At 49.8% G+C, this 25325-nt stretch overlaps 1 protein-coding gene across 1 annotated transcript in view; it reads left to right on the top strand.

The window, feature by feature from the left end:
* The first annotated feature begins 1939 nt into the window (after positions 1-1939).
* Positions 1940-25325, top strand: part of LOC139238012 (C-type lectin domain family 10 member A-like) — a 54421-nt gene continuing 31035 nt past the window's right edge. Inside the window, exons 1-5 of the mRNA XM_070867410.1 lie at positions 1940-1998; positions 9719-9969; positions 12400-12492; positions 13504-13578; positions 17828-17902. Of these exons, the coding sequence (XP_070723511.1) occupies positions 1940-1998; positions 9719-9969; positions 12400-12492; positions 13504-13578; positions 17828-17902 (553 nt within the window). The remainder of the gene's footprint in view (positions 1999-9718; positions 9970-12399; positions 12493-13503; positions 13579-17827; positions 17903-25325) is intronic.

Raw genomic sequence — 25325 nt, 5'->3', positions numbered from 1 at the left:
CTTTCACAAATCCATGCTGACTTAGACCTATCATATTACCTCTTTCCAAATGCACTGCTATGACATCCTTAATAATTGATTCCATCATTTTACCCACTACCGATGTCAGGCTGACCAGTCTATAATTCCCTGTTTTCTCTCTCCCTCCTTTTTTAAAAAGTGGGGTTACATTGGCTACCCTCCACTCCATAGGAACTGATCCAGAGTCAATGGAATGTTGGAAAATGACTGTCAATGCATCCACTATTTTCAAGGCCACCTCCTTAAGTACTCTGGGATGCAGTCCATCAGGCCCTGGGGATTTATCGGCCTTCAATCCCATCAATTTCCCCAACACAATTTCCCGACTAATAAAGATTTCCCTCAGTTCCTCCTCCTTACTAGACCCTCCGACCCCTTTTATATCCGGAAGGTTGTTCATGTCCTCCTTAGTGAATACCGAACCAAAGTACTTGTTCAATTGGTCCGCCATTTCTTTGTTCCCCGTTATGACTTCCCCTGATTCTGACTGCAGGGGATCGACGTTTGTCTTTACTAACCTTTTTCTCTTTACATATCTATAGGAGGAAATATATATAAATCTATATCTATATTGACTTAGGAGGAAAAATTGAGCAGGTTGGGCCCCTACTCATAGGAGTTCAGAAGAATGAGAGGTGATCGTATCAAAACATATAAGATAATGAGGGGGCTTAAAAGGTGAATGCAGAGAGGATGTTTCCACTCATGGGGGAAACCAGAACTAGGGGATATAGTCTCAGAATAAGGGGCTGCCCATTTAAAACTGAGGTGAGGAGAAATTTCTTCTCTCAGAGGGTTGTGAATCTGTGGAATTCTCTACCCCAGAGAGCTGTGGAGGCTGGGACATTGAATATATTTAAGGTGGAGATAGACAAATATTTGAGCGATAAGAGAATAAAGGGTTATGGGGAGCGGACAGGGAAGTGGAGCTGAGTCCATGATCAGATCAGCCATGATCTTATTAAATGGCGGAGCAGGCTCGAGGGGCCAGGTGGCCGACTCCTGCTCCTATTTCTTATGTTTTAAGGAGCACCTTGAAGGAGAAAAGAGAGGTAGAGAGGTGGAGAGGTTTAGGGAGAGAGTTCCAGAGCTTGGGGCCCAGGCAACAGAAGGCACGGCCACCGATGGTGGAGCGATTATAATCTGGGATGCTCAAGAGGGCAGAATTAGAGGAGCGCAAACATCTCGGGAAGTTGTGGGGCTGGAGGAGATTACAGAGATAGGGAGGGGCGAGGGCCATGGAGGGATTTGAAAATAAGGACGAGAATTTTGAAATTGAGGTTTTTGCTTAACCGGGAGCCAATGTAGGTCAGCGAGCACAGGGGGTGATGGGTGAGCGGGGCTTGGTGCGAGTTAGGACACGGGGCAGCGAGCACAGGGGGTGATGGGTGAGCGGGACTCGGCACGAGTTAGGACACGGGGCAGCGAGCACAGGGGGTGATGGGTGAGCGGGACTCGGTGCGAGTTAGGACACGGGGGCAGAGAGCACAGGGGGTGATGGGTGAGTGGGACTCGGTGCGGGTTAGGACACGGGGCAGTGAGCACAGGGGGTGATGGGTGAGCGGGACTCGGTGCGAGTTAGGACACGGGGCAGAGAGCACAGGGGGTGATGGGTGAACAGGACTTGGTGCGAGTTAGGACACGGGGCAGCCAAGTTTTGGATCACCTCTAGGTTATGTAGGGTAGAATGTGGGAGGCCAGCCAGGAGTGCGTTGGAATAAGTCAAGTCGAGAGGTAACAAATTCATGGGTGAGGGCTTCAGCAGCGGATGAGCTGAGGCAAGGGCGGATACGGGCGATGTTACAACAAGTGACTGCACTTCAAAAAGTACTTCATTGCCTGTGAAGCGCCTTGGGATGTCCTGAGGGTGTAAAGGTCGATATATAAAATGCAAGTTCTTACTTTTCCACCTGGGTCGATGCAGAGCCATCGAGTGAGAAAGACTGAAATCCTCACGGAGCAGGCTCCGGTTGACTGGTGAGTCCGGAACAGGAGCTGGCAGCTGACCCGAGAGGAGAAATGTCTGATGTTCAACGTGACATTGTATCTGACAGAGGACGTCATCATGAATGTTCTACCTTCAAGGTACTGTCATAACCATTCTGTCCGCTGCAATGCACAGGGCGGAGGATGTTCTGGCTATTGACAGACACGGTAACATCCCTACTCCTTGAGTCAGGTCACCACCTCCAATTGGCCGTATTGCTGGAGGTGGCGACCTGACTCAAGGTGTCATCACATGACCTCCTGCCTGCAATGGCCCCGCCATTTAGTGTCAGCCGTGGCTCAGTGGGCAGCACTCTCGCCTCTCAGTCAGAAGGTTGTGGGTTCAAGTCCCACTCCAGGGACTTGAACACAGAAATCCAGGCCGACACTCCCAGTGCAGTACCGAGGGAGTCATCATCATCACAGGCAGTCCCTCAGAATCGAGGAAGACTTGCTTCCACTCTAAAAATGAGTTCTTCGGTGACTGAACAGGGAGTGCTGCACTGTCGGAGGGGCAGTACTGAGGGAGTGCCGCACTGTCGGAGGGGCAGTACTGAGGGAGTGCTGCACTGTCGGAGGGGCAGTACTGAGGGAGTGCCGCACTGTCGGAGGGGCAGTACTGAGGGAGTGCTGCACTGTCGGAGGGGCAGTACTGAGGGAGTGCCGCACTGTCGGAGGGGCAGTACTGAGGGAGTGCCGCACTGTCGGAGGGGCAGGACTGAGGGAGTGCCGCACTGTCGGAGGGGCAGTACTGAGGGAGTGCCGTACTGTCGGAGGGGCAGTACTGAGGGAGTGCTGCACTGTCGGAGGGGCAGTACTGAGGGAGTGCTGCACTGTCGGAGGGGCAGTACTGAGGGAGTGCTGCACTGTCGGAGTGGCAGTACTGAGGGAGTGCTGCACTGTCGGAGGGGCAGTACTGAGGGAGTGCCGCACTGTCAGAGGGGCAGTGCTGAGGGAGTGCTGCACTGTTGGAGGTGTCATCTTTCGGATGAGACATTAAACCGAGGCCCCGTCTGCTCTCTCAGGTGGACGGAAAAGATCCCACGGCACCATTTTGAAGAGCAGGGGAGTTCCCCTCGGTGTCCTGGGTCCAATATTTATTCCTAAATCAACATCACTAAAACAGATTATCTGGTCATTATCACATTGCTGTGTGTGGGAGCTTGCTGTGCGCAAATTGGCTGCTGCGTCTCCCACATTACAACAGTGACTACACTCCAAAAGTACTTCATTGGCTGTAAAGCGCTTTGGGGCATCCGGTGTTCATGAAAGACGCTATATAAATGCAAGTCTTTCTTTTTATTGGTCACTTGACACATCCATCCTCGCGGGGCCCCTCCCCCACACACCCGCCATTGGTCGCACGGCATGTCCATCTCACCTTGCCCCACCTTCCCACGGCCAATCGCAAGGTGAACAGGCTCTTTGTTGCCCCGATTGGATGTTCCTTGACTATCAGTCAAACAGCTTTGTTTCCCCCCTATTTTTAAATGAAGAAAATCAAAGAAACTGAAAAACAAAACCACACAGTTTTCTTCACGCCCCTGTGATTTTTCTCCCCGGGTGTTTGCTCGTCGCAGTGTCTCACAGATAAATCTTCGATTCCTGGAGACTCCAGGGCCAATCCCGGAGAATTGGCAACCCTAACCACCAGCGGCTCAGGAGTGACAGAGGCCCTGATCCCCCAAGCAGACCCAAGGCAGATTTCTCATTCGACCATCGACCCCGACTGCCATGGCAACGTCATTTCAGCATTGGACCCGCTAGATTTAAAAAGTATATTCCAATACATGAGAACAAAACCCCGCCAATGCCATAAAGTTGACCGACCTGGTGACATCTCAGCAAGAGTTAAAGCCAATTGCTGGACCTTCACCATTGTGACCAAGGACACTCCCCGTACAGCTCCACCCACTGGTTCGGTGAGTAAATGCAGCCGTGATCTTATTGAATGGCGGAGCAGGCTCGAGGGGCCAAATGGCCGACTCCTGCTCCTATTTCTTATAACAACTTGCATTTGTGTAGCTGCCTCTAACTTGGTAAAATGTCCCGGGGATGAGGGACTTCAGTTACGTGGATAGACTGAGAGGAGATTTGGTCGAGGTGTTCAAAACCATTAGACAGAGTAGGTCAAGAGAAACTGTTCCCATTGGTGGAAGGGTCGAGAACCAGAGGACACACAGATTTAAGGCGATTGGCAGAAGATCCAAAGGCGACACGAGGGAAAACGTTTCCCCGCAGCGAGTGGTTAGGATCTGGAATGCGCTGCCTGAGAGGGTGGTGGAGGCAGACTCAATCGTGGCTTTCAAAAGGGAGTTGGATAAGTGCCTGAAGGACAAAGAATGTGCAGGGTTACGGGGAAAGGGCGGGGGAGTGGGACTGGCTGAAGGGCTCTTGCAGAGAGCCGGCACGGGCTCGACGGGCCGAATGGCCTCCTCCCGCGCTGGAACCGTTTCTGGGATTGATTGACCAGCACAGACGAGTGGGGCCGAATGACCTGTTTCCGTGCTGTAACCATTCCGTGATTCTAAGGAGCTTCCCAGGAACGTTAAGTCACATGGACTCATCGAAGGACGCAGCAAGGAAGGGAGCCTGTGCCGGCTCTGTGAAAGAGCGATCCGATTGGTCCCATTAGTCACTGGTGACCAAAAGCTTGGTCAAAGAGGTCCACTGTGCCACCTGGCTAAGGAGAAAGGGGATTTCCCAATTCTTCTTAACCGGTGGATTCTTTTTGAAAAGAGAGCAAAAACACAGAGAGAGAGAGCAAGTCATTCAGCATCGGTGGAGGGAGCAAACCTTCCTCTGATATTTCAGGGACGCATTTGTCTTCAAGCGTGAATGAACTTGCCGATGGACGAAGGACATTATCACCGCACGACCAGACTTCAACCACCATCGCACTCGATGGCGAGGAGAAGATGTTTGGAAGGAGGGTCTCCGAATGAAGCTCACTCAATCTTCTTCTTTCGTATGGTAGCAGCAAAGCCAATCACATGCCAATATCTAAGTTAAATGTCCAACAACAACGTGTGTTTATATGGCGCCTTTATGGTTGTGAAATGTCCCAGAAGGACATTCTTGCTATTGAGGGAGTGCAGCGAAGGTTCACCAGACTGATTCCCGGGATGGTGGGACTGACATATCAAGAAAGACTGGATCAACTGGGCTTGTATTCACTGGAGTTCAGAAGAGTGAGAGGGGACCTCATAGAAACGTTTAAAATTCTGACGGGTTTGGACAGGTTGGATGCAGGAAGAATGTTCCCAATGTTGGGGGAAGTCCAGAACCAGGGGACACAGTCTAAGGATAAGGGGTAAGCCATTTAGGACCGAGATGAGGAGGAACTTCTTCACCCAGAGAGTGGTGAACCTGTGGAATTCTCTACCACAGAAAGTTGTTGAGGCCGATTCACTAAATATATTCAAAAGGGAGTTAGATGAAGTTACTACTCGGGGGATCAAGGGGTATGGCGAGAAAGCAGGAATGGGGTACTGAAGTTTCATGTTCAGCCATGAACTCATTGAATGGCGGTGCAGGCTAGAAGGGCTGAATGGCCTACTCCTGCACCTATTTTTCTATGTTATGAGATACAAATTTGACACCGAGCCACGAAAGGAGAAATTAGCGTCCGTGACCAAAAGCTTGGTCAAAGTGGTAGGTTTTACGGAGCGTCTTGAAGGAGGAAAGAGAGGTAGAGAGGCGGAGAGGTTTGGGGAGGGAGTTCCAGAGCTTGGGGCCCAGGCAACAGAAGGCACGGCCACCGATGGTGGAGCGATTATAATCAGGGATGCTCAGGGGGGCAGAATTAGAGGAGCGCAGACATCTCGGGGGCTGGTGGGGCTGGAGGCGATTACAGAGATAGGGAGGGGGCGAGGGCCATGGAGGGATTTGAAAACAAGGATGAGAATTTTGTAATCGAGGCTTTGCTTAACCCAATGCTCCCGGTGTAACAGCATGGATATCCTGTAGGCTGCCTGTGAATTCCCTCTGAGGGCAGAGCTCGATGATGTGCTCCAGGGTCTGATTAGGAGCTCCACAGTCACATGATGGGGATGCTTTAATCTCCCACCTATGGGACAGGTGGCAGCATCGACTGTGACCGTGGTCTGAGGCGCTCGATGGTTGTCCACAGTTTGCGAGGAAGGTTTGAGCCTTCATGTTGTACTGCGGGGTCCTCTGTAAGGAGTCCATTCTTTTATGTCGCAGTTCTTCCCAGCATTGTTCCAATGATCCTCACTGACCTGCTGTCTTTCCAACATTTTCTGTTGTTTCGGATTTCCAGCCTCTGCTCTACTTTGGAACTTAACACATGTTTAAAAGGAGGTAAGGTTCCATCAAAGAGCAGGAATAGCCATAGAGTCAGCATCTTGCACTGCTTCCTGCTGATTCAGACAAGTCTAATTCACCGTGTAAGCATCGCGTGCTGCTCCTGTTAATGGCTCTCCGCTGTTGTCATGAATAAATTAAAGGAGGGAAGGTTGGACTCAGTAATGACCATGAGGTTGTTGCTTCACCATTGAGCTGACTGACAATTCGTAACCTGCCAAGCCGGAACGTGGACTCTGCTCCATAAGGGTTGACTCAATGGAACGTTCCCGCCCCCTCTTCAAGCACATCAGCGACCAGATGATTTGTAACCGCACCAATTCCTTTGGAACGCCACTTTCCACCCTCCCGCCAGTCTGAGTAGCGACCTTTCACCCCTACTCGCCGTTTGCTGTCCTCGAGCCAGATCGCTCTGTGACTTGCTCCCTGACTCCACATGTTCTGACCTTAGTCATAAGTCTACTATGTGGGACCTTATCATTTGAAAGGCCACTGCAGTACCCTTTCTGTTACTCCTTCGAAGAATCCAGTAAGCCTGGTCAAACGTGACCTTGCTTTTTGAAATCCGTTCCTTATATTTTTGGGTTTCTAAATGTTTTTCTAACACGTCTCTGAGTAAAGGTTCCATTATCTTTCCTATCACTGACGTTAAGCTAACTGGTCTATAGTTCTCTGGACTTGCTCTATCTCCCTTGTTGAATATGGAAAGAAAAGACTTACGTTTATATACCGTCTTTCTCGACCACCGGACGTCTCAAAGCGCTTTACAGCCAATGAAGTACTTTTGGAGTGGAGTCACTGTTGTAATGTGGGAAACGCAGCAGCCAATTTGCGCACAGCAAGCTCCCACAAACAGCAATGTGATAATGACCAGATAATCTGTTTTAGTGATGTTGATTGTGGGATAAATATTAGCCAGGTCTAACATTGTTGTCCGCCAGTCCTTTGGAACTATTCCCTTTTCTACTGAGCTTTTATGTATATATAATAGTGCCTTTGTGATCTCATCCTTGGCTTCTTTGTGTATGCGCAGTTGCAATCCACCCGGACCTGGGGTTTTATCCTCTTTAAAATTGTCGAGATTATCAATGATCCACTGTAGTGTATTTGCTTCATGGGTTCTTTGCTTAAGAATTCACGGCAGCACATTGCTACTAAGAACTAGTTGGTTTATTAGCAAAAGGTTTAACAATCACACGACACATTACCGGTTCATCCACCAGGCTCACAACCACCTGCCCCATCGTGGATCCCCCGAACCCAACTGGCTGGGGTTTTATTGAATCTTGTGAACATCACGTGACTGACTGAGCCATTCCCCAACTCAACAGCTCTACAACTATTTTGGAGAAACCATCAATCAAGTGTCCCCTTGAGGGGCACGAAAAACGACACTTTAAACAAATTAAACTTTTGACATTAAAGGGATCAAATTAAAATTTGGTTGCCGGGGGTGATGATGCACTCCAGTCCCTCCGGTGCCCACCTCTCGCGGAAGGCCGCGAGAGTACCGGTGGACACCGCGTGCTCCATCTCCAGGGACACCCTGGCTCGGATGTACCCGCGAAAGAGAGGCAGGCAGTCGGGCTGAACGACCGCCCGCTGCCTGGACCGGCTGATGGCCCCCTTGGCCAGGCCCAGGAGCAGGCCGAGCATACTCACAGGTGCAAACGTTGCATCTCCTGTCTTTCAATCTTAAGTTACCTGTCAGGCTCTTCCTGACTGGATTCCTGAACTCGGAACACCGTCCAATGTATGTCACATGACCCTGATTAAGATGGGTCAATGAGGCTCCCTCCTGGGTTGGGTCAAACCTGCTCTGGGGCGGAAATGGAGCAGCAAATAGGGGCTCGCGAGCCAAACTCACATTCGGCAGAGTGGGTTAAACTCCCCCTTTGGTCTAAGACACAATACAGCCCGACTCCACCCCCAACACCACTCTGAGCATTAAGGGAAGCCAAAGTTGGACATCCCTTTGCAACTCTCTGTAAACATACTCCCCAATGTTCCATGCAAATTAGCAACACAGGACATCGTCCACTCGGGAATGAAAGGCTTTCCAACCAATGCAGAACAGACACTGTTGCAATGTGGGAAACACAGCAGCCAATTTGCCCACAGCAAGCTCCCACACACAGCAATGAAATCAATGACCAGATCATCTGCTTTGCATGTTGGTTGATGGATAAATATTGGCCAGGACACCTTGTTCTTCTTCGAACCAGGGGATCCTTTACATCCACCTGAGAGAGCAGACGAGGCCTCGGTTTAACGTCTCATCCGAAAGACAGCACCTCCGACAGTGCAGCGCTCCCTCAGTACTGCCCCTCCGACAGTGCAGCACTCCCTCAGCACTGCCCCTCCGACAGTGCGGCGCTCCCTCAGCACTGCCCCTCCGACAGTGCGGCGCTCCCTCAGTACTGCCCCTCCGACAGTGCGGCACTCCCTCAGTACTGCCCCTCCGACAGTGCGGCACTCCCTCAGTACTGCCCCTCCGACAGTGCGGCGCTCCCTCAGTACTGCCCCTCCGACAGTGCGGCACTCCCTCAGTACTGCCACTCCGACAGTGCGGCACTCCCTCAGTACTGCCCCTCCGACAGTGCAGCACTCCCTCAGTACTGCCCCTCCGACAGTGCGGCACTCCCTCAGTACTGCCCCTCCAACAGTGCGACCCTCCCTCAGCACTGCCCCTCCAACAGTGCGGCGCTCCCTCAGCGCTGCCCCTCCAACAGTGCGGCGCTCCCTCAGCACTGCCCCTCCGACGGTGTGGCGCTCCCTCAGTACTGCCCCTTTGACAGTGCAGCACTCCCTCAGCATTGCCCCTCCAACAGTGCAGCGCTCCCTCAGTACTGCCCCTCCGATAGTGCAGCACTCCCTCAGTATTGCCCCTCCGACAGTGCGGCGCTCCCTCAACACTGCCCCTCCGACAGTGCGGCGCTCCCTCAGCACTGCCCCTCCGACAGTGCGGCGCTCCCTCAGCACTGCCCCTCCGACAGTGCGGCGCTCCCTCAGCACTGCCCCTCCGACAGTGCGGCACTCCCTCAGTACTGCCCCTCCGACAGTGCGGTGCTCCCCTCCGAATGTTCGCCTGAATCTGGTGCTCAGGTGCCTGGAGTGGGACTTGAACCCACGACCTTATGACTCAGAGGCGAGAGTGCTGCCCACTGAGCCACGGCTGACACCTTGAAGAAGTCTCTGGACGACAAAGAGTGGGAATGCCAGCTGTGTTTATTTGCGTCCTCTCTATCTATTATAGTTTAGAATTGCTGACAGTAAGATTGAGGAACGGAAGACAATGTCAGCATCTCGCCCTCACGTGCTGACTGTGGCCAAGCTGCCTGGCATGGGAATCTCCGTGAAATTGTTCGTTTCATTTCCACAAAAGGATAAATCCAGATGGGGGCAAGAGACTCATTGGCAACTGTAAACCTGAGGTCAGGAAAACAAAGAGGAAGTGGGAGCCCGCTCAGTATCAGAGCAAGACGTTCTCTGGTTCCTCCACCCCAAATCACAGCTCGAGACACGGCATCATGGCACAGCTCGACACTCAGCCAGCGGACTATGAAAATGTGCAATCTCTTCCTATGGTGGAGCAGCAAGAAATGGAAGGGAAAGTGGAGACCCAGGGAGGTGAAGGTGCGTGCTATGTTACAAGGTGGGGAATGTGTGATGTGAGGGTGTAAGCTGTGAGGAGATGTAAGCCATCAGGAGAACACATGGAGTCTGCAAAGGGATGTAGAGAGACTGAGTGAGTGGGCAGTCTGGTGGCAGATGGAGTATAATGTGGGGAAATGTGAGGTTATTCACTTTGGTCGGAAGAATAGAAAAACAATATTTTTTAAATGGTGAGAAACGTTTAAATGTTGGTGTTCAGAGAGATCTGGGTGTCCTCGTGCAAGAGACACAGAAAGCGAGCGTGCGGGTACAGCAAGCAATGAGGAAGGCAAATGGCATGTTGGCCTTTATTGCAAGGGGGTTGGAGTATCAGAGTAAGGAAGTCTTGCTACAATTGTACAGGGCCTTGGTGAGACCACACCTGGAGTACTGTGCACAGTTTTGGTCTCCTTATCTAAGGAAGGATATACTTGCCTTGGAGACAATGCAACGAAGGTTCACTGGATTGATTCCTAGGTTGAGAGGGCTGCCCTATGAGGAGAGATTGAGTAGAATGGGCCAATACTCTCTGGAATTTAGAAGAATGAGAGGTGATCTCATTGAAACATACAAGATTCTGAGGAGGCTTGACAGGGTAGATGCAGGGAGCATGTTTCCCCCCGGGCTGGGGAGTCTCGAACCAGGGGGTCACAGTCTCAGGATAAGGGGTCGGCCATTTAGGACTGAGATGAGGAGAAACTTCTTCACTCAGAGGGTGGTGAATCTTTGGAATTCTCTGCCCCAGAGAGCTGTGGAGGCTCAGTCGTTGAGTATATTCAAGACCGAGATCGATAGATTTCTGGAGTCTTGGGGAATCGAGGGATATGGGGACCGGGCGGGAAAGTGGAGTTGAGGTCGAAGATCAGCCGTGGTCTCATTGAATGGCGGAGCAGGCTCGAAGGGCCGAATGGCCGACTCCTGCTCCTAATTCTTATGTTCTTACAGCAGGAGCCCTTGTGGACCGTAAACTCTAATGAAATATTTTCCAAATATTCTTTTGCTTTATCCACTGCCCGGGTTGCGAAGTGTAACGTTCGTTGCTCATGAGTCAGATTAGCTTATTGGGTCCAGCAATTCTTTTCTTTCATTTCATCCGTAATGCAAGCCTTTTGTTCTTTTTCATTCTTTTTTACCCCCTACCTTTCAGTTCCTTCCTTTGCCCCCTCTTTCTTACTCCTTTCCTTTAAACAAAGGCTTTGCATTCACTCCGTGCTGTGTCATCCCCTCTCGGGGCCACTTCACACCCGGGTGGTCTCGGGTTGACCCCCCCCCATCCTGGGGTTTGGAAGAATGAGAGGCGATCTCATTGATAGGTTCAAGGTTCTGAGGGGGGATTGACAGGGTTCGATACTGAGAGGCTGTTCCCCCCTGGCTGGGGTATCTAGAACCAGGGATGGGGCGGGGGCAGGGCCTCAGGATAAGGGGTCGGCAGGTGTGACAGGAGCGTGTACACAGCAAGATCCCACAAGCAGCAAAGAGGTGAATGAAGAGTCGACCTGCTCTTCCGACAGAATGAAAAGAAAGGACGGTTGGGAGTGGCAGCCCGGGATGGTTTCTTTGCCGAAACACCAACTGATGCCCTCCCCGACCCCTGCCCCCTTCCGTACATTTCACAGGACGCACATGGGGCCGGATTTTCAGCTTGGCTGATTTCGGGGCGTCAATGGTAAAGTTAGCGCCCGGGAACAGTTTGCGCCTCAGTCAGCAACATTGGTCCCGCTGGGCCCTGAGTGTGGGGCGGGGCGCTAAGGGAGGCGGTGCACACCTCTCTCTGGGCGCTAGGCCGGCTGAGCATGGGAAGATCCCGAGCTAAACACCCGGCCTGGGAGCGCCCTGAGAGAGGCCTGGCGGGGGGGGGGGGGGGGGGAAAGAAACACCGGAAACATTCCCAATACACGGCCCACGCCAACGCAACATAAATCGCAAAAAAAAAACTAAAATAAAACCCAACCACACTTGCCCGAGGCGGACATTACTGACCTCACCGTGGCCGTGACAGCTCGGGCCGCCCGCTTCCACAGGCAGTCCCACCAGGGGGCGCTGCGGTGCACTACGGGTCGGGCGGGAGTCACAAATCGAGCCGGTGTCGCTCCCTGGGGGCGTTGCACACCGGCTCGCTTCTCCCGGGCGGTAATGTTCCGCGCCCCACCCAAACCGGCCCCGAATGTCCCAGCGGGACGCTGGAAGCCGGCCGCCCGCCCGGAAGTGCTCGCGGCCACCATTGCCGCCCCCTCCAGGGCGCTAAGAGGGGCGGACAGCACTGGAAAACCCAGCCCGTGGAATGGTGGCGTTGGGATTGAGGAAGAGCGGGGAGTACAGGGTGGGGTGCTCACGTGTTGGGGGCTGTCTGTAATCTAACCCCCCCCACGGTGCTTTCCCTCATTGGGGTATCGTCCGGTTGTATTTCCGCAGGGCCTGAGGCGAAGCTGTACAGATGGAGGAATGTCCTAATGGTCACCTTCGGCCTGTTCATCCTGCTGCTCCTGGTCGTGGGGTTAGTGAAAAGTAAGTGCCGTGTTTGAAGCGCTCTGCGTGTCTGGGCAGACCCACTCCCTGGGGCCGTGCCTAGTCATTGCAGTCCCAGCTCTCAACACTTGCTCTCCAATGAGCTTGCTGATCTAAAGCAAAAACAAGACAGACTTGCATTTATATAGCGCCGTTAACGATCTCAGGACGTCCCAAAGCGCTTTAGAGCCAATGAAGTACTTTTTGGAGTGTAGTCACTGTTGTAATGTGCGGCCGCCAATTTGCGCACAGCAAGCTCCCACAAACAGCAATGTGATACTCACCAGATAATCTGTTTTTGTGATGTTGATTGAGGGATAAATATTGGCCAGAACACCGGGGATAACTCCCCTGCTCTTCTTCGAAATGGTGCCATGGGATCTTTTACATCCACCTGAGAGAAGAATGGGCCTCGGTTTAATGTCTCATCCAAAAGACGGCACCTCAGACAGTGCAACACTCCCTCAATACTGCCCCCTGATATTGAAGCACTCCCTCAGTACTGCCCCTCTAACTGTGCAGCACTCCCTCAGCACTGCCCCTCCGACAGTGCAGCGCTCCCTCAGTACTGCCCCTCCGACTGTGCAGCACTCCCTCAGCACTGCCCCTCCGACAGTGCAGCGCTCCCTCAGTACTGCCCCTCCGACAGTGCAGCGCTCCCTCAGCACTGCCCCTCCGACAGTGCAGCGCTCCCTCAGCACTGCCCCTCCGACAGTGCAGCACTCCCTCAGTACTGGCCCTCCAACAGTGCAGCACTCCCTCAGTACTGCCCCTCCGACATTGCAGCGCTCTCTCAGCACTGCACTGGGAGTGTCCGCCTGGATTTTTGTGCTGCAGCCCCTGGAGTGGGACTTGAACCCACGATCTTCTGACTCAGAGGCGAGGATGCTGCCCACTGAGCCACGGTTTTTACCCGTTGAGCGATTGTGAGTGTGTGAGACAAGTTCCCTATGGTCAGTGGTGGGAGATGGGACCACCGTACGCCACCTTGCTCAATCTGCGCTCTCTCAGTTTCAGGGATTCGGTCAGAGATGGAGGAACTGCGAGGGAATTTACTGACCCAACTTTCCCAGGTCAAAAGCAATGGTGAGTTAGATCGCCCTTCAGTCATTTTATCTTCAGTTAGGCGTTGGAGCGGACGTTCCAATCTCGTTGCAAAACCGGCAATAGACAAGGCTGGTGGGGGTGACCTCTTTATAATTACGAAGGGGTTGCAAGAGGGTGGATGTGGAGAAACTGTTTTCACTTGTGGGGGAGTCCAGAATTAAGGGGGTATAAATCACAGAACCATAGAAATTTACAGCACGGAATGAGGCCATTCGGCCCATCGTGTCCGCGCTGGCTGACCAAGACCTTCCCAGCCTAATCCCACTTTCCAGCTCTGGGTCCGTAGCCCTGTAGGTTACGGCACTTCAAGTGCACATCCAAGTACTTTTTAAATGTGGTGAGGGTTTCTGCCTCTACCACCCTTTCAGGCCGTGAGTTCCAGACCCCCACCACCCTCTGGGTGAAGAAATTTCTCCTCAAATCCACTCTAAAGCCCCCCCCCAATTACTTTAAATCTATGCCCCCTAGTTGTTGACCTCTCTGCTCAGGGAAATAGGTCCTTTCTATCCACTCTGTCTAGGCCCCTCATAATTTTATACACCTCAATAAGGTCTCCTCTCAGCCTCCTCTGTTCCAAAGAAAACAAACCCAGCCTATCCAATCTTTCCTCATAGCTTAGATTCTCCACTCCCGGCAACATCCTCGTAAATCTCCTCTGTACCCTCTCCAGTGCAATCACATCCTTCCTGTAATGCAATGACCAGAACTGCATGCTGTGGCCTAACCAGTGTTTTAAACAGTTCAAGCATAACCTCCCTGCTCTTGCAATCTATGCCTCAGTTAATGAAGGCAAGTATTCCTTGTGCCTTCTTAACCACCTTATCTACCTGACTTGCTACCTTCAGGAATCTGTGGACATGCACTCCCAGGTCCCTCTGTTCCTCTACACTTCTCGGTGTCCTACCATTTAATGTGTATTCCCTTGCCTTGTTAGTCCTCCTCAAATTCATTACTCACACTTCTCCGCATTGGAATCCCTTTGCCACTGTCCTGTTCGTGAATATTATAAAGTAGTCACCCACACATCAACTAAAGAATTTGGGAGTATTTTCCTTACACAGAGTGTGTCGGGAATGTAGAGCTCACTGCCACAGGGAGTGGTTGAATCAGAGATTATTGATGTGTTGATGGGGGGGCTTGATGAGTAAGCGAGGGAGGAGGGAATAGAGGGATATGGAGGCAGAGTCGGAAGAGGCTATTCGAGCACGAGGAGGCTCAAGTGGTGCATAAACGTCAGCACAGACCAGTTGGGCCGAATGGTCTGTTTCTGTGCAGTATTAAAAACATAGAAACACAGAAAATAGGTGCAGGTGTAGGCCATTCGGCCCTTCGAGCCTGCACCGCCATTCAATAAGATCATGGCTGATCATTCAACTTCTGTACCCCATTCCTGCTTTCTCTCCATACCCCCTGATCCCTTTAGCCATAAGGGCCATATCTAACTCCCTTTTAAATATATCTAACGAACTGGCCTCAACAACTTTCTGTGGTAGAGAATTCCACCGGTTCACAATTCTCTGAGTGAAGAAGTTTCTCCTCATCTCGGTCCTAAATGGCTTACCCCTTATCCTTAGACTGTGACCCCTGGTTCTGGACTTCCCCAACATCGGGAACATTCTTCCTGCATCTAACCTGTCCAATCCCATCAGAATTTTATATGTTTCTATGAGATCTCCTCTCATTCTTCTAAACTCCAGTGAATACAGGCCCAGTCGATCCAGTCTTTCTTCCTAGGTCAGTCCTGCCATCCCGGGAATCAGTCTGGTGAACCTTCACTGCACTCCCTCAATAGCAAGAACGTCCTTCCTCAAATTAGGAGACCAAAACTGAACACAATATTCCAGGTGAGGCCTCACCAAGGCCCTGTATAACTGTAGCAACACCTCCCTGCTCCTATACTCAAATCCTCTCGCTATGAAGGCCAACATGCCATTTGCCTTCTTCACCGCCTGCTGTACCTGCATGCTAAACTTTCAATGACTGATGTACCATGACACCCAGGTCTCGTTGCACCTCCCCTTTTCCTAATCTGCCGCCATTCAGATAATATTCTGCCTTCCTGTTTTTACCACCAAAGTGGATAACCTCACATTTATCCACATTATACTTCATCTGCCATGCATTTGCCCACTCACCTAATCTATCCAAGTCACTCTGCAGCCTCATAGCATCCTCCTCGCAGTTCACACTGCCATCCAACTTAGTGTCATCCGCAAATTTGGAGATACTACATTTAATCCCCTCGTCTAAATCATTAATGTACAATGTAAACAGCTGGGGCCCCAGCACAGAACCTTGCGGTACCCCACTAGTCACTGCCTGTCATTCTGAAAAGTACCCATTTACTCCTACTCTTTGCTTCCTGTCTGCCAACCAGTTCTCAATCCATGTCAGCACACTACCCCCAATCCCATGTGCTTTAACTTTGCACACTAATCTCTTGTGTGGGACCTTGTCAAAAGCCTTCTGGAAGTCCAAATACACCACATCAACTGGTTCTCCCTTGTCCACTCTACTGGAAACATCCTCAAAATATTCCAGAAGATTTGTCAAGCATGATTTCCCTTTCACAAATCCATGCTGACTTGGACCTATCATGTCACCTCTTTCCAAATGAGCTGCTATGACATCCTTAATAATTGATTCCATCATTTTTCCCACTACCGATCTCAGGCTGACCGGTCTATAATTCCCTGTTTTCTCTCTCCCTCCTTTTTTAAAAAGTGGGGTTACATTGGCTACCCTCCACTCCATCGGAACTGATCCAGAGTCTATGGAATGTTGGAAAATGACTGTCAATGCATCCGTTATTTCCAAGGCCACCTCCTTAAGTACTCTGGGATGCAGACCATCAGGCCCTGGGGATTTATCGGCCTTCAATCCCATCAATTTCCCCAACACAATTTCCCGACTAATATGGATTTCCCTCAGTTCCTCCTTCTCACTAGACCCTCTGACCCTGTTTATATCCGGAAGGTTGTTTGTGTCCTCCTTCGTGAATACCGAACCAAAGTACTTGTTCAATTGGTCTGCCATTTCTTTGTTCCCAGTTATGACTTCCCCTGATTCTGACTGCAGGGGACCTACATTTGTCTTAACTTTTTTCTCTTTACATATCTATAGAAGCTTTTGCAGTCCATTTTAATGTTTCCTGCAAGCTTCCTTTCATACTCTATTTTCCCTGCCCTAATCAAACCCTTTGTCCTCCTTTACTGAGTTCTAAATTTCTCCCAGTCCCCGGGTTCGCTGCTATTTCTGGCCAATTTGTATGCCACTTCCTTGGCTTTAATGCTATCCCTGATTTCCCTTGATAGCCACAGGTTGAGCCACCTCCCCTTTTTTATTTTTACGCCAGACAGGGATGTACAATTGTTGTAGTTCATCCATGCGGTTTCTAAATGTCAGCCATTGCCCATCCACTGTCAACCCCTTAAGTATCATTCGCCAATCTATCCTAGCCAATTCACGCTTCATACCTTCAAAGTTACCCTTCTTTAAGTTCTGGACCATGGTCTCTGAATTAACCGTTTCATTCTCCATCCTAATACTCAACGACTGAGCATCATCATCTTAGGCAGTCCCTCGGGGTCGAGGAAGACTTGCTTCCACTCCTGAAGTGAGTTCTCAGGTGGTTGAACAGTCCAATACGGGAATTACAGTCTCTGTCACAGGTGGGACAGACAGTGGTTGAAGGAAAGGGTGGGTGGGACTGGTTTGCCGCACGCTCCTTCCGCTGCCTGCGCTTGGTTTCTGCACGCTCTCGGCGACGAGACTCGAGGTGCTCAGCGCCCTCCCGGATGCTTTTCCTCCAATTAGGGCGGACTGGTCTTTGGCCAGGGACTCCCAGGTGTTGGTGGGGATGTCGCACTTTATCAGGGAGGCTTTGAGGGTGTCTCTGTAACGTTTCCTCTGCCCACCTTTGGCTCGTTTGCCGTGAAGGAGCTCCGAGTAGAGCACTTGCTTTGGGAGTCTCGTGTCTGGCATGCGGACTATGTGGCCTGCCCAGCGGAGCTGATCGAGTGTGGTCAGTGCTTCGACACTGGGGATGTTGGCCTGGTCGAGGACGCTGATGTTGGTGTGCCTGTCCTCCCAGGGGATTTGTTGGATCTTGCGGAGACATCGTTGGCGATATTTCTCCAGCAACTTGAGGTGTCTCCTGTACATGGTCCATGGATTACGAGTCCAGTAACAGAACCACTTAGCACCTAAACTGTTGTCAACTTTTAAGCTTCAGAGATGAACAAGGTGGTGGAGGAATTTCAGTCCCAAGTCCAGATGCAAGTCTCTCAGGCATTGGTTAACGGTGAGTTATACGCAGTCGAGTGGGGGTTTGAATCTTGACAGCAGCTCAGCGAAAAGGCAGAGCCTACAAGACGGTACAGGTACGAACTCCCAAGTCCGCAGTTCCAAACTCCAGAATGTTACGAAATCCGGACTTCCCGCTGATCCGTGGAGCGGTCGTCCGAAATCCGGGAAATGATCCGAAATCCGGAACATTTTTTTAAACTCCGCGCATGGGCTAGAGATTCGGTTTTTGGCGACAGTATTTTTCCGGCAGTTTTCGGCCAAAAATCACACTGCTATTTTTTAAAGGCCTAAGTTAGGTTATTCCTGAAAAAGAACAAAGAAATATAAATATCTTAATTACCTATTTTGCAGGTTTCATACCTATTGCTGCCTGTGGGGCTGAAACGCTAGTTTTTCTCGGGCGTTTTTTTTTAGCCCAGAATAAGACCGGCCGAAGGGTCCCGAAATTGCTACCAGTGCCACGTGCTAGTCAGAGTAGGAATCGCAGGATAGCTCAGATGAATACGTGGCTTGAGCAGTGGTGCAGCAGGGAGGGATTCAGATTCCTGGGGCATTGGAACCGGTTCTGGGGGAGGTGGGACCAGTACAAACCGGAAGGTCTGCACCTGGGCAGGACCGGAACCAATGTCCCAGGGGGAGTGTTTGCTAGTGCTGTTGGGGAGGAGTTAAACTAATATGGCAGGGGGATGGGAACCAATGCAGGGAGACAGAAGCAAAGGACAGAAAGGAGATGAGTAAAAGAGGAGGGCAGAGAAACCCATGGCAAAAAACAAAAAGGGCCAATGTACAGCAAAATTCTAAAGGGTCAAATTGTAATAAAAAGGCAAGCCTGAAAGCTCGAGCCTCAATGCGAGGAGTATTCGGAACCTAGGAGAGGGCTCTGAGCTAGTTAGAGTGGGTGTGAGCTCAGATGAACAGAACCCCAAGAAAGAATGCAAAAGGCAGGAGGCAACAGAGCAGAGTAGCACTGGGGTAAGTGTAAACCACAAGATGATAGGAAGGGACACTATGTATGAAGATAAAGGGGCTACAGGAGGGGTCAAAACTAAAAATCACGGTTTAAAAACTAGTATTAAAACACTCTACCTAAACACACGCAGCATTCAAAATAAAGTAAATGAGTTGACGGCACAAATCATTACAAATGGGTATGATTTGGTGGCCATTACAGAAACGTGGTTGCAGGGTGGCCAAGACTGGGAATTAAACATACAAGGGTATCTGACAATTCGGAAGGATAGACAAGAAGGGAAAGGAGGTGGGGTAGCTCTGTTAATAAAGGATGATATCAGGGCAGTTGTGAGAGATGATATTGGCTCTAATGAACAAAATGTTGAATCATTGTGGGTGGAAATTAGAGATACTAAGGGGAAAAAGTCACTAGTGGGCATAGTTTATAGGCCCCCAAATAATAACTTCACAGTGGGGCGGACAATAATCAAGGGAATAATAGAGGCATGTGAAAAAGGAATGGCAGTAATCATGGGGGATTTTAACCTACATATCGATTGGTCAAATCAAATCGCATGAGGTAGCCTTGAGGAGGAATTCATAGAATGCATACGGGATTGTTTCTTAGAACAGTATGTTACAGAACCTACAAGGGAGCAAGCTATCTTAGATCTGCTCCTGTGCAATGAGACAGGAATAATAAACGATCTCCTAGTAAAAGATCCTCTCGGAATGAGTGATCACAGTATGGTTGAATTTGTAATACAGATTGAGGGTGAGGAAGTAGTGTCTCAAACGAGCGTACTATGCTTAAACAAAGGGGACTACAGTGGGATAAAGGCTGAGTTAGCTAAAGTAGACTGGGAACATAGACTAAACGGTGGCACAATTGAGGAACAGTGGAGGACTTTTAAGGAGCTCTTTCATAGTGCTCAACAAAAATATATTCCAATGAGAAAGAAGGGCGGTAAGAGAAGGGATAACCAGCCGTGGATAACCAAGGAAATAAAGGAGAGTATCAAATTAAAAACCAATGTGTATAAGGTGGCCAAGGTTAGTGGGAAACTAGAAGATTGGGAAAATTTTAAACGACAGCAAAGTATGACTAAGAAAGCAATAAAGAAAGGAAAGATAGATTACGAAAGTAACCTTGCGCAAAACATAAAAACAGATAGTAAAAGCTTTTACCGATATATAAAAAGAAAAAGAGTGACTAAAGTAAATGTTGGTCCTTTAGAAGATGAGAAGGGGGATTTAGTAATGGGAAATGTGGAAATGGCTGAGACCTTAAACAATTATTTTGCTTTGGTCTTCACAGTGGAAGACACAAAACCCATGCCAAAAATTGCTGGTCACAGGAATGTGGGAAGGGAGGACCTTGAGATGATCACTATCACTAGGAGGGTAGTGCTGGACAGGCTAATGGGACTCAAGGTAGACAAGTCCCCTGGTCCTGATGAAATGCATCCCAGGGTATTAAAAGAGATGGCAGAAGTTATAGCAGATGCATTGGTTATAATCTACCAAAATTCTCTGGATTCTGGGGAGGTACCAGTGGATTGGAAAGCAGCTAATGTAACGCCTCTGTTTAAAAAAGGGGGCAGACAAAAGGCAGGTTACTATAGGCTGGTTAGTTTAACATCTGTAGTGGGGAAAATGCTTGAAGTTATCATTAAGGAAGAAATAGCGGGACATCTAGATAGGAATAGTGCAATCAAGCAGACGCAACATGGATTCATGAAGGGGAAATCATGTTTAATTAATTTATTGGAATTCTTTGAAGATCTAACGAGCATGGTGGATAGAGGTATACTGATGGATGTGGTGTATTTAGATTTTCAAAAGGCATTCGATAAGGTGCCACACAAAAGGTTACTGCAGAAGATAAAGGTACGCGGAGTCAGCGGAAATGTATTAGCATGGATCGAGAATTGGCTGGTAAACAGAAAGCAGAGAGTTGGGATAAATGGGTCCTTTTCAGGTTGGAAATCGGTGGTTAGTGGTGTGCCACAGGGATCGGTGCTGGGACCACAACTGTTTACAATATACATAGATGACCTGGAAGAGGGGACAGAGTGTAGTGTGACAAAATTTGTAGATGACACAAAGATTAGTGGGAAACGGGTTGTGTAGAGGACACAGAGAGGCTGCAAAGAGATTTAGATAGGTTTAGCGAATGGGCTAAGGTTTGGCAGATGGAATACAATGTCGGAAAATGTGAGGTCATCCACCTTGGAAAAAAAAATAGCAAAAAGGGAATATTATTTGAATGGGGAGAAATTACAACATGCTGCGGTGCAGAGGGACCTGGGGGTCCTTGTGCCTGAATCTCAAAAAGTTAGTTTGCTGGTGCAGCAGGTAATCAGGAAGGCGAATGGAATGTTAGCCTTCATTGCGAGAGGGATGGAGTACAAAAGCAGGGAGGTCCTTCTGCAACTGTACAGGGTATTGGTGAGGCCGCACCTGGAGTACTGCGTGCAGTTTTGGTCACCTTACTTAAGGAAGGATATACTAGCTTTGGAGGGGGTACAAAGACGATTCACTAGGCTGATTCCGGAGATGAGGGGGTTACCTTATGATGATAGATTGAGTAGACCGGGTCTTTACTCGTTGGAGTTCAGAAGGATGAGGGGTAATCTTATAGAAACATTTAAAATAATGAAAGTGACAGACAAGATAGAGGCAGAGAGGTTGTTTCCACTGGTCGGGGAGACTAGAACTAGGGGGCACTGCCTCAAAATACTGGGGAGCCAATTTAAAACCGAGTTGAGAAGGAATTTCTTCTCCCAGAGGGTTGTGAATCTGTGGAATTCCCTGCCCAGGGAAACAGTTGAGGCTAGCTCATTGAATGTATTCAAATCACAGATAGATAAATTTTTAACCAATAATTCTTATATTCTTATGTTCTTATGAAATGTGGAACGGCCTCAGTCCCGAGATTTCCGGATTTCGGAGGTTGTACCTGTATGAGAACATAGGTCAACAACGATAGCTAACATTTATATAGCACCTTTAACATCGTAAAATATCCCAAGGTGCTTCACAGGAGCGTTTTCAAACAAAATCTGACCCGAGCCACATAGGGAGATTTTTGGACCGGGGAGGTAGATTTTGCAATGTGTGCACCTGTGCGCATGCTCACAGGTTGGTCCAGCTGTTGAGTTGCGAGTGGCTCAGCCAATCACACGATGTCAGTAATATATTAGCATGGATAGAGGATTGGCTAACTAACAGAGAGTCGGGATAAATGGTTCATTCTCTGGTTGGCAACCAGTAACTAGTGGGGTGCCGCAGGGATCAGTGCTGGGACCCCAACTATTTACAATCTATATTAACGACTTGGAAGAAGGGACTGAGTGTAACGTAGCCAGGTTTGCTGACGATACAAAGATGGGAGGAAAAGCAATGTGTGAGGAGGACACAAAAAATCTGCAAAAGGACATGGACAGGCTAACTGAGTAGGCAAAAATTTGGCAGATGGAGTATAATGTTGGAAAGTGTGAGGTCATGTACTTTGGTAGAAAAAAATCCAAGACTAAGTTATTATTTAAATGGAGAAAGATTGCAAAGTGCTGCAGTACAGCGGGACCTGGGGGTACTGGTGCATGAAACACAAAAGGTTAGTATGCAGGTACAGCAAGTGATCAGGAAGGCCAATGGAATCTTGGCCTTTATTGCAAAGGGGATGGAGTATAAAAGCAGGGAAGTCTTGCTACAGTTATACAGGGTATTGGTGAGGCCACACCTGGAATACTGCGTTTTGGTTTCCATATTTACGAAAGGATATACTTGCTTTGGAGGCAGTTCAGAGAAGGTTCACTCGGTTGATTCCGGGGATGAGGGGGTTGACTTATGAGAAAAGGTTGATTAGGTTGGGCCTCTACTCATTGGAATTTAGAAGAATGAGAGGTGATCTTATCGAAACGTATAAGATTATGAGGGGGCTTGACAAGGTGGATGCAGAGAGGATGTTTCCACTGATGGGGGAGACTAGAACTAGGGGGCATGATCTTAGAATAAGGGGCCGCCCATTTAAAACTGAGATGAGGAGAAATTTCTTCTCTCAGAGGGTTGTAAATCTGTGGAATTCGCTGCCTCAGAGAGCTGTGGAAGCTGGGACATTGAATAAATTTAAGACAGAGATAGACAGTTTCTTAAACGATGGGATAAGGTGTTATGGAGAGCGGATAGGGAAGTGGACCTGAGTCCATGACGGATCAGCCGTGTTCGTATTAAATGGCAGAGCAGGCTCGAGGGGCCATATGGCCTACTCCTGCTCCTATTTCTTATGTTCTTATGTACACAAGACTCAATAAAACCCCAGTAATGTGTCGTGTGATTGTTAAACCTTTTGCTAATAAACCAACTAGTTCTTATTAGCAATGTGTTGCTGTGAATTCTTAAGCAAAGAACCCATGAAGCAAATACATTACATATTTTAAGGAGTGTTTTAAAGGAGGAGAGAGAGGCGAATAGGTTTAGGGAGGGAGTTCCAAAGTCAGAGCCTTGGCAACGGAACATAAGATATAGGAGCAGGAGTCGGCCATTCGGCCCCTTGAGTCTGCTCCGCCATTCAATAAATCATGGCTGATCTGAAGTCACGGCCACCGATGGTTGAGTGATTATAATCAGGGATGGGCAAGTAGCCAGAATTTGAGGAGCGCAGATATCTCGGGGGGTACTGGAGCTGGAGGAGATTACAGAGATAGGGAGGGGTGAGGTCATGGAAGGATTTGAAAACAAGGATGAGAATTTTGAAATCGAATGGTGCTGCTTAACCTGGAGCCAACGTAGGTCAACGAGCACAAGGGGTGATGGGTGAGCGGGACTTGGTGCGAGTTAGGACATGGGGCAGCGAGCACAGGGGGTGATGGGTGAGCGGGACTTGGTGCGAGTTAGGACACGGGGCAGCGAGCACAGGGGGTGATGGGTGAGCGGGACACGGTGCGAGTTAGGACACGGGGCAGCGAGCACAGGGGGTGATGGGTGAGCGGGACTCGGTGCGAGTTAGGATACGGGGCAGCGAGCACAGGGGGTGATGGGTGAGCGGGACACGGTGCGAGTTAGGACACGGGGCAGCGAGCACAGGGGGTGATGGGTGAGCGGGACTCGGTGCGAGTTAGGCACGGGGCAGCGAGCACAGGGGTGATGGGTGAGCGGGACTTGGTTGCGAGTTAGGACACGGGGCAGCGAGCACAGGGGGTGATGGGTGAGTGGGACTCGGTGCGAGTTAGGACACGGGGCAGTGAGCACAGGGGGTGATGGGTGAGCGGGACTCGGTGCGAGTTAGGACATGGGGCAGCGAGCACAGGGGGTGATGGGTGAGCGGGACTCGGTGCGAGTTAGGACACGGGGCAGCGAGCACAGGGGGTGATGGGTGAGCGGGACTGGGTGCGAGTTAGGACACGGGGAAGTGAGCACAGGGGGTGATGGGTGAGCGGGACTTGGTTGCGAGTTAGGACATGGGGCAGCCGAGTTTTGGATGGCCTCAAGTTTACGGTGGGTAGAATATGGGAGGCCAGCCAGGAGCGCGTTGGAATAGTCAAGTTTTCAGGTAACAAATTCTAACCTTGGAGGCTACATTACTTCTCACGTTTTACTTTAAGAAAAATCATAGCTGATGAAGCTCGAACGCCGTATTGTGAGTGAAGTGAAGCAGATGGCCGCAAAACGTGAGTGGGACACTGTTGGGTCTATTGAGAGGCAGCGCCGGGAACAATTTGAGCAGGAATCAGTCACTGGGGACTCGGGAGCAGATATCACCAATCTCACTCAGTATTCATCAAACTCAAACACAATGAACTGAATCGGTGCCCCGCAATGCTATATTTCAATCTAAGATCCAACCATTCCACTTTCTGATCTTCGATCATGAGAAACAGTGAAGTTCCAACTCCGAATCATCTTCAAACACAAACAGGGGGTTTACATGGAATTGCTCGTAGTGTGGTTGTACCTGTTGAGGGGCTGATATGTGCTCCTGAGGAAATCATATACCCTGTTGGGGGGGCCTTAAATCTTTCCATTGAGGGATTTACTTCCCCAGTGAAGAGGCTGATAATGGGAAACATTTGCGATGCTATGGGGAAAGAGCAGGGGGGAGTGAGACTAACTGGATCGCTCTTTCAGAGAGGCACGATGGACCAAATGGCCTCCTTCTGTGTGTGTGTGAGTGTGTATGTGTATCTGTGAGTGAGTGTGTGTGTGAGTGTGTGTGTGTATCTGTGAGTGAGTGTGTTTGTATGTGTATCTGTGAGTGAGTGTGTGTGTGTGTGTGAATGTGAGTGTAAGTGTGTGTGAGTGTGTGTGTGAGGGAGAATGTGTGTGAGTGTGAGAGAGAAGGGGCCGTGCCTAGTCATTGCAGTCCCAGCTCTCAACACTTGCTCTCCATTGAGCTTGCTGATCTAAAGCAAAAACAAGACAGACTTGCATTTATATAGCGCCGTTAATGATCTCAGGACGTCCCA

This window comes from Pristiophorus japonicus, chromosome 24 (assembly GCF_044704955.1).
Source record: "Pristiophorus japonicus isolate sPriJap1 chromosome 24, sPriJap1.hap1, whole genome shotgun sequence".
In the NCBI taxonomy this organism is placed as follows: Eukaryota; Metazoa; Chordata; class Chondrichthyes; family Pristiophoridae; genus Pristiophorus; species Pristiophorus japonicus.
The sequence above is the reverse complement of the archived record's forward strand: the minus strand, read 5'-3'. Positions and strand labels throughout refer to the sequence as shown.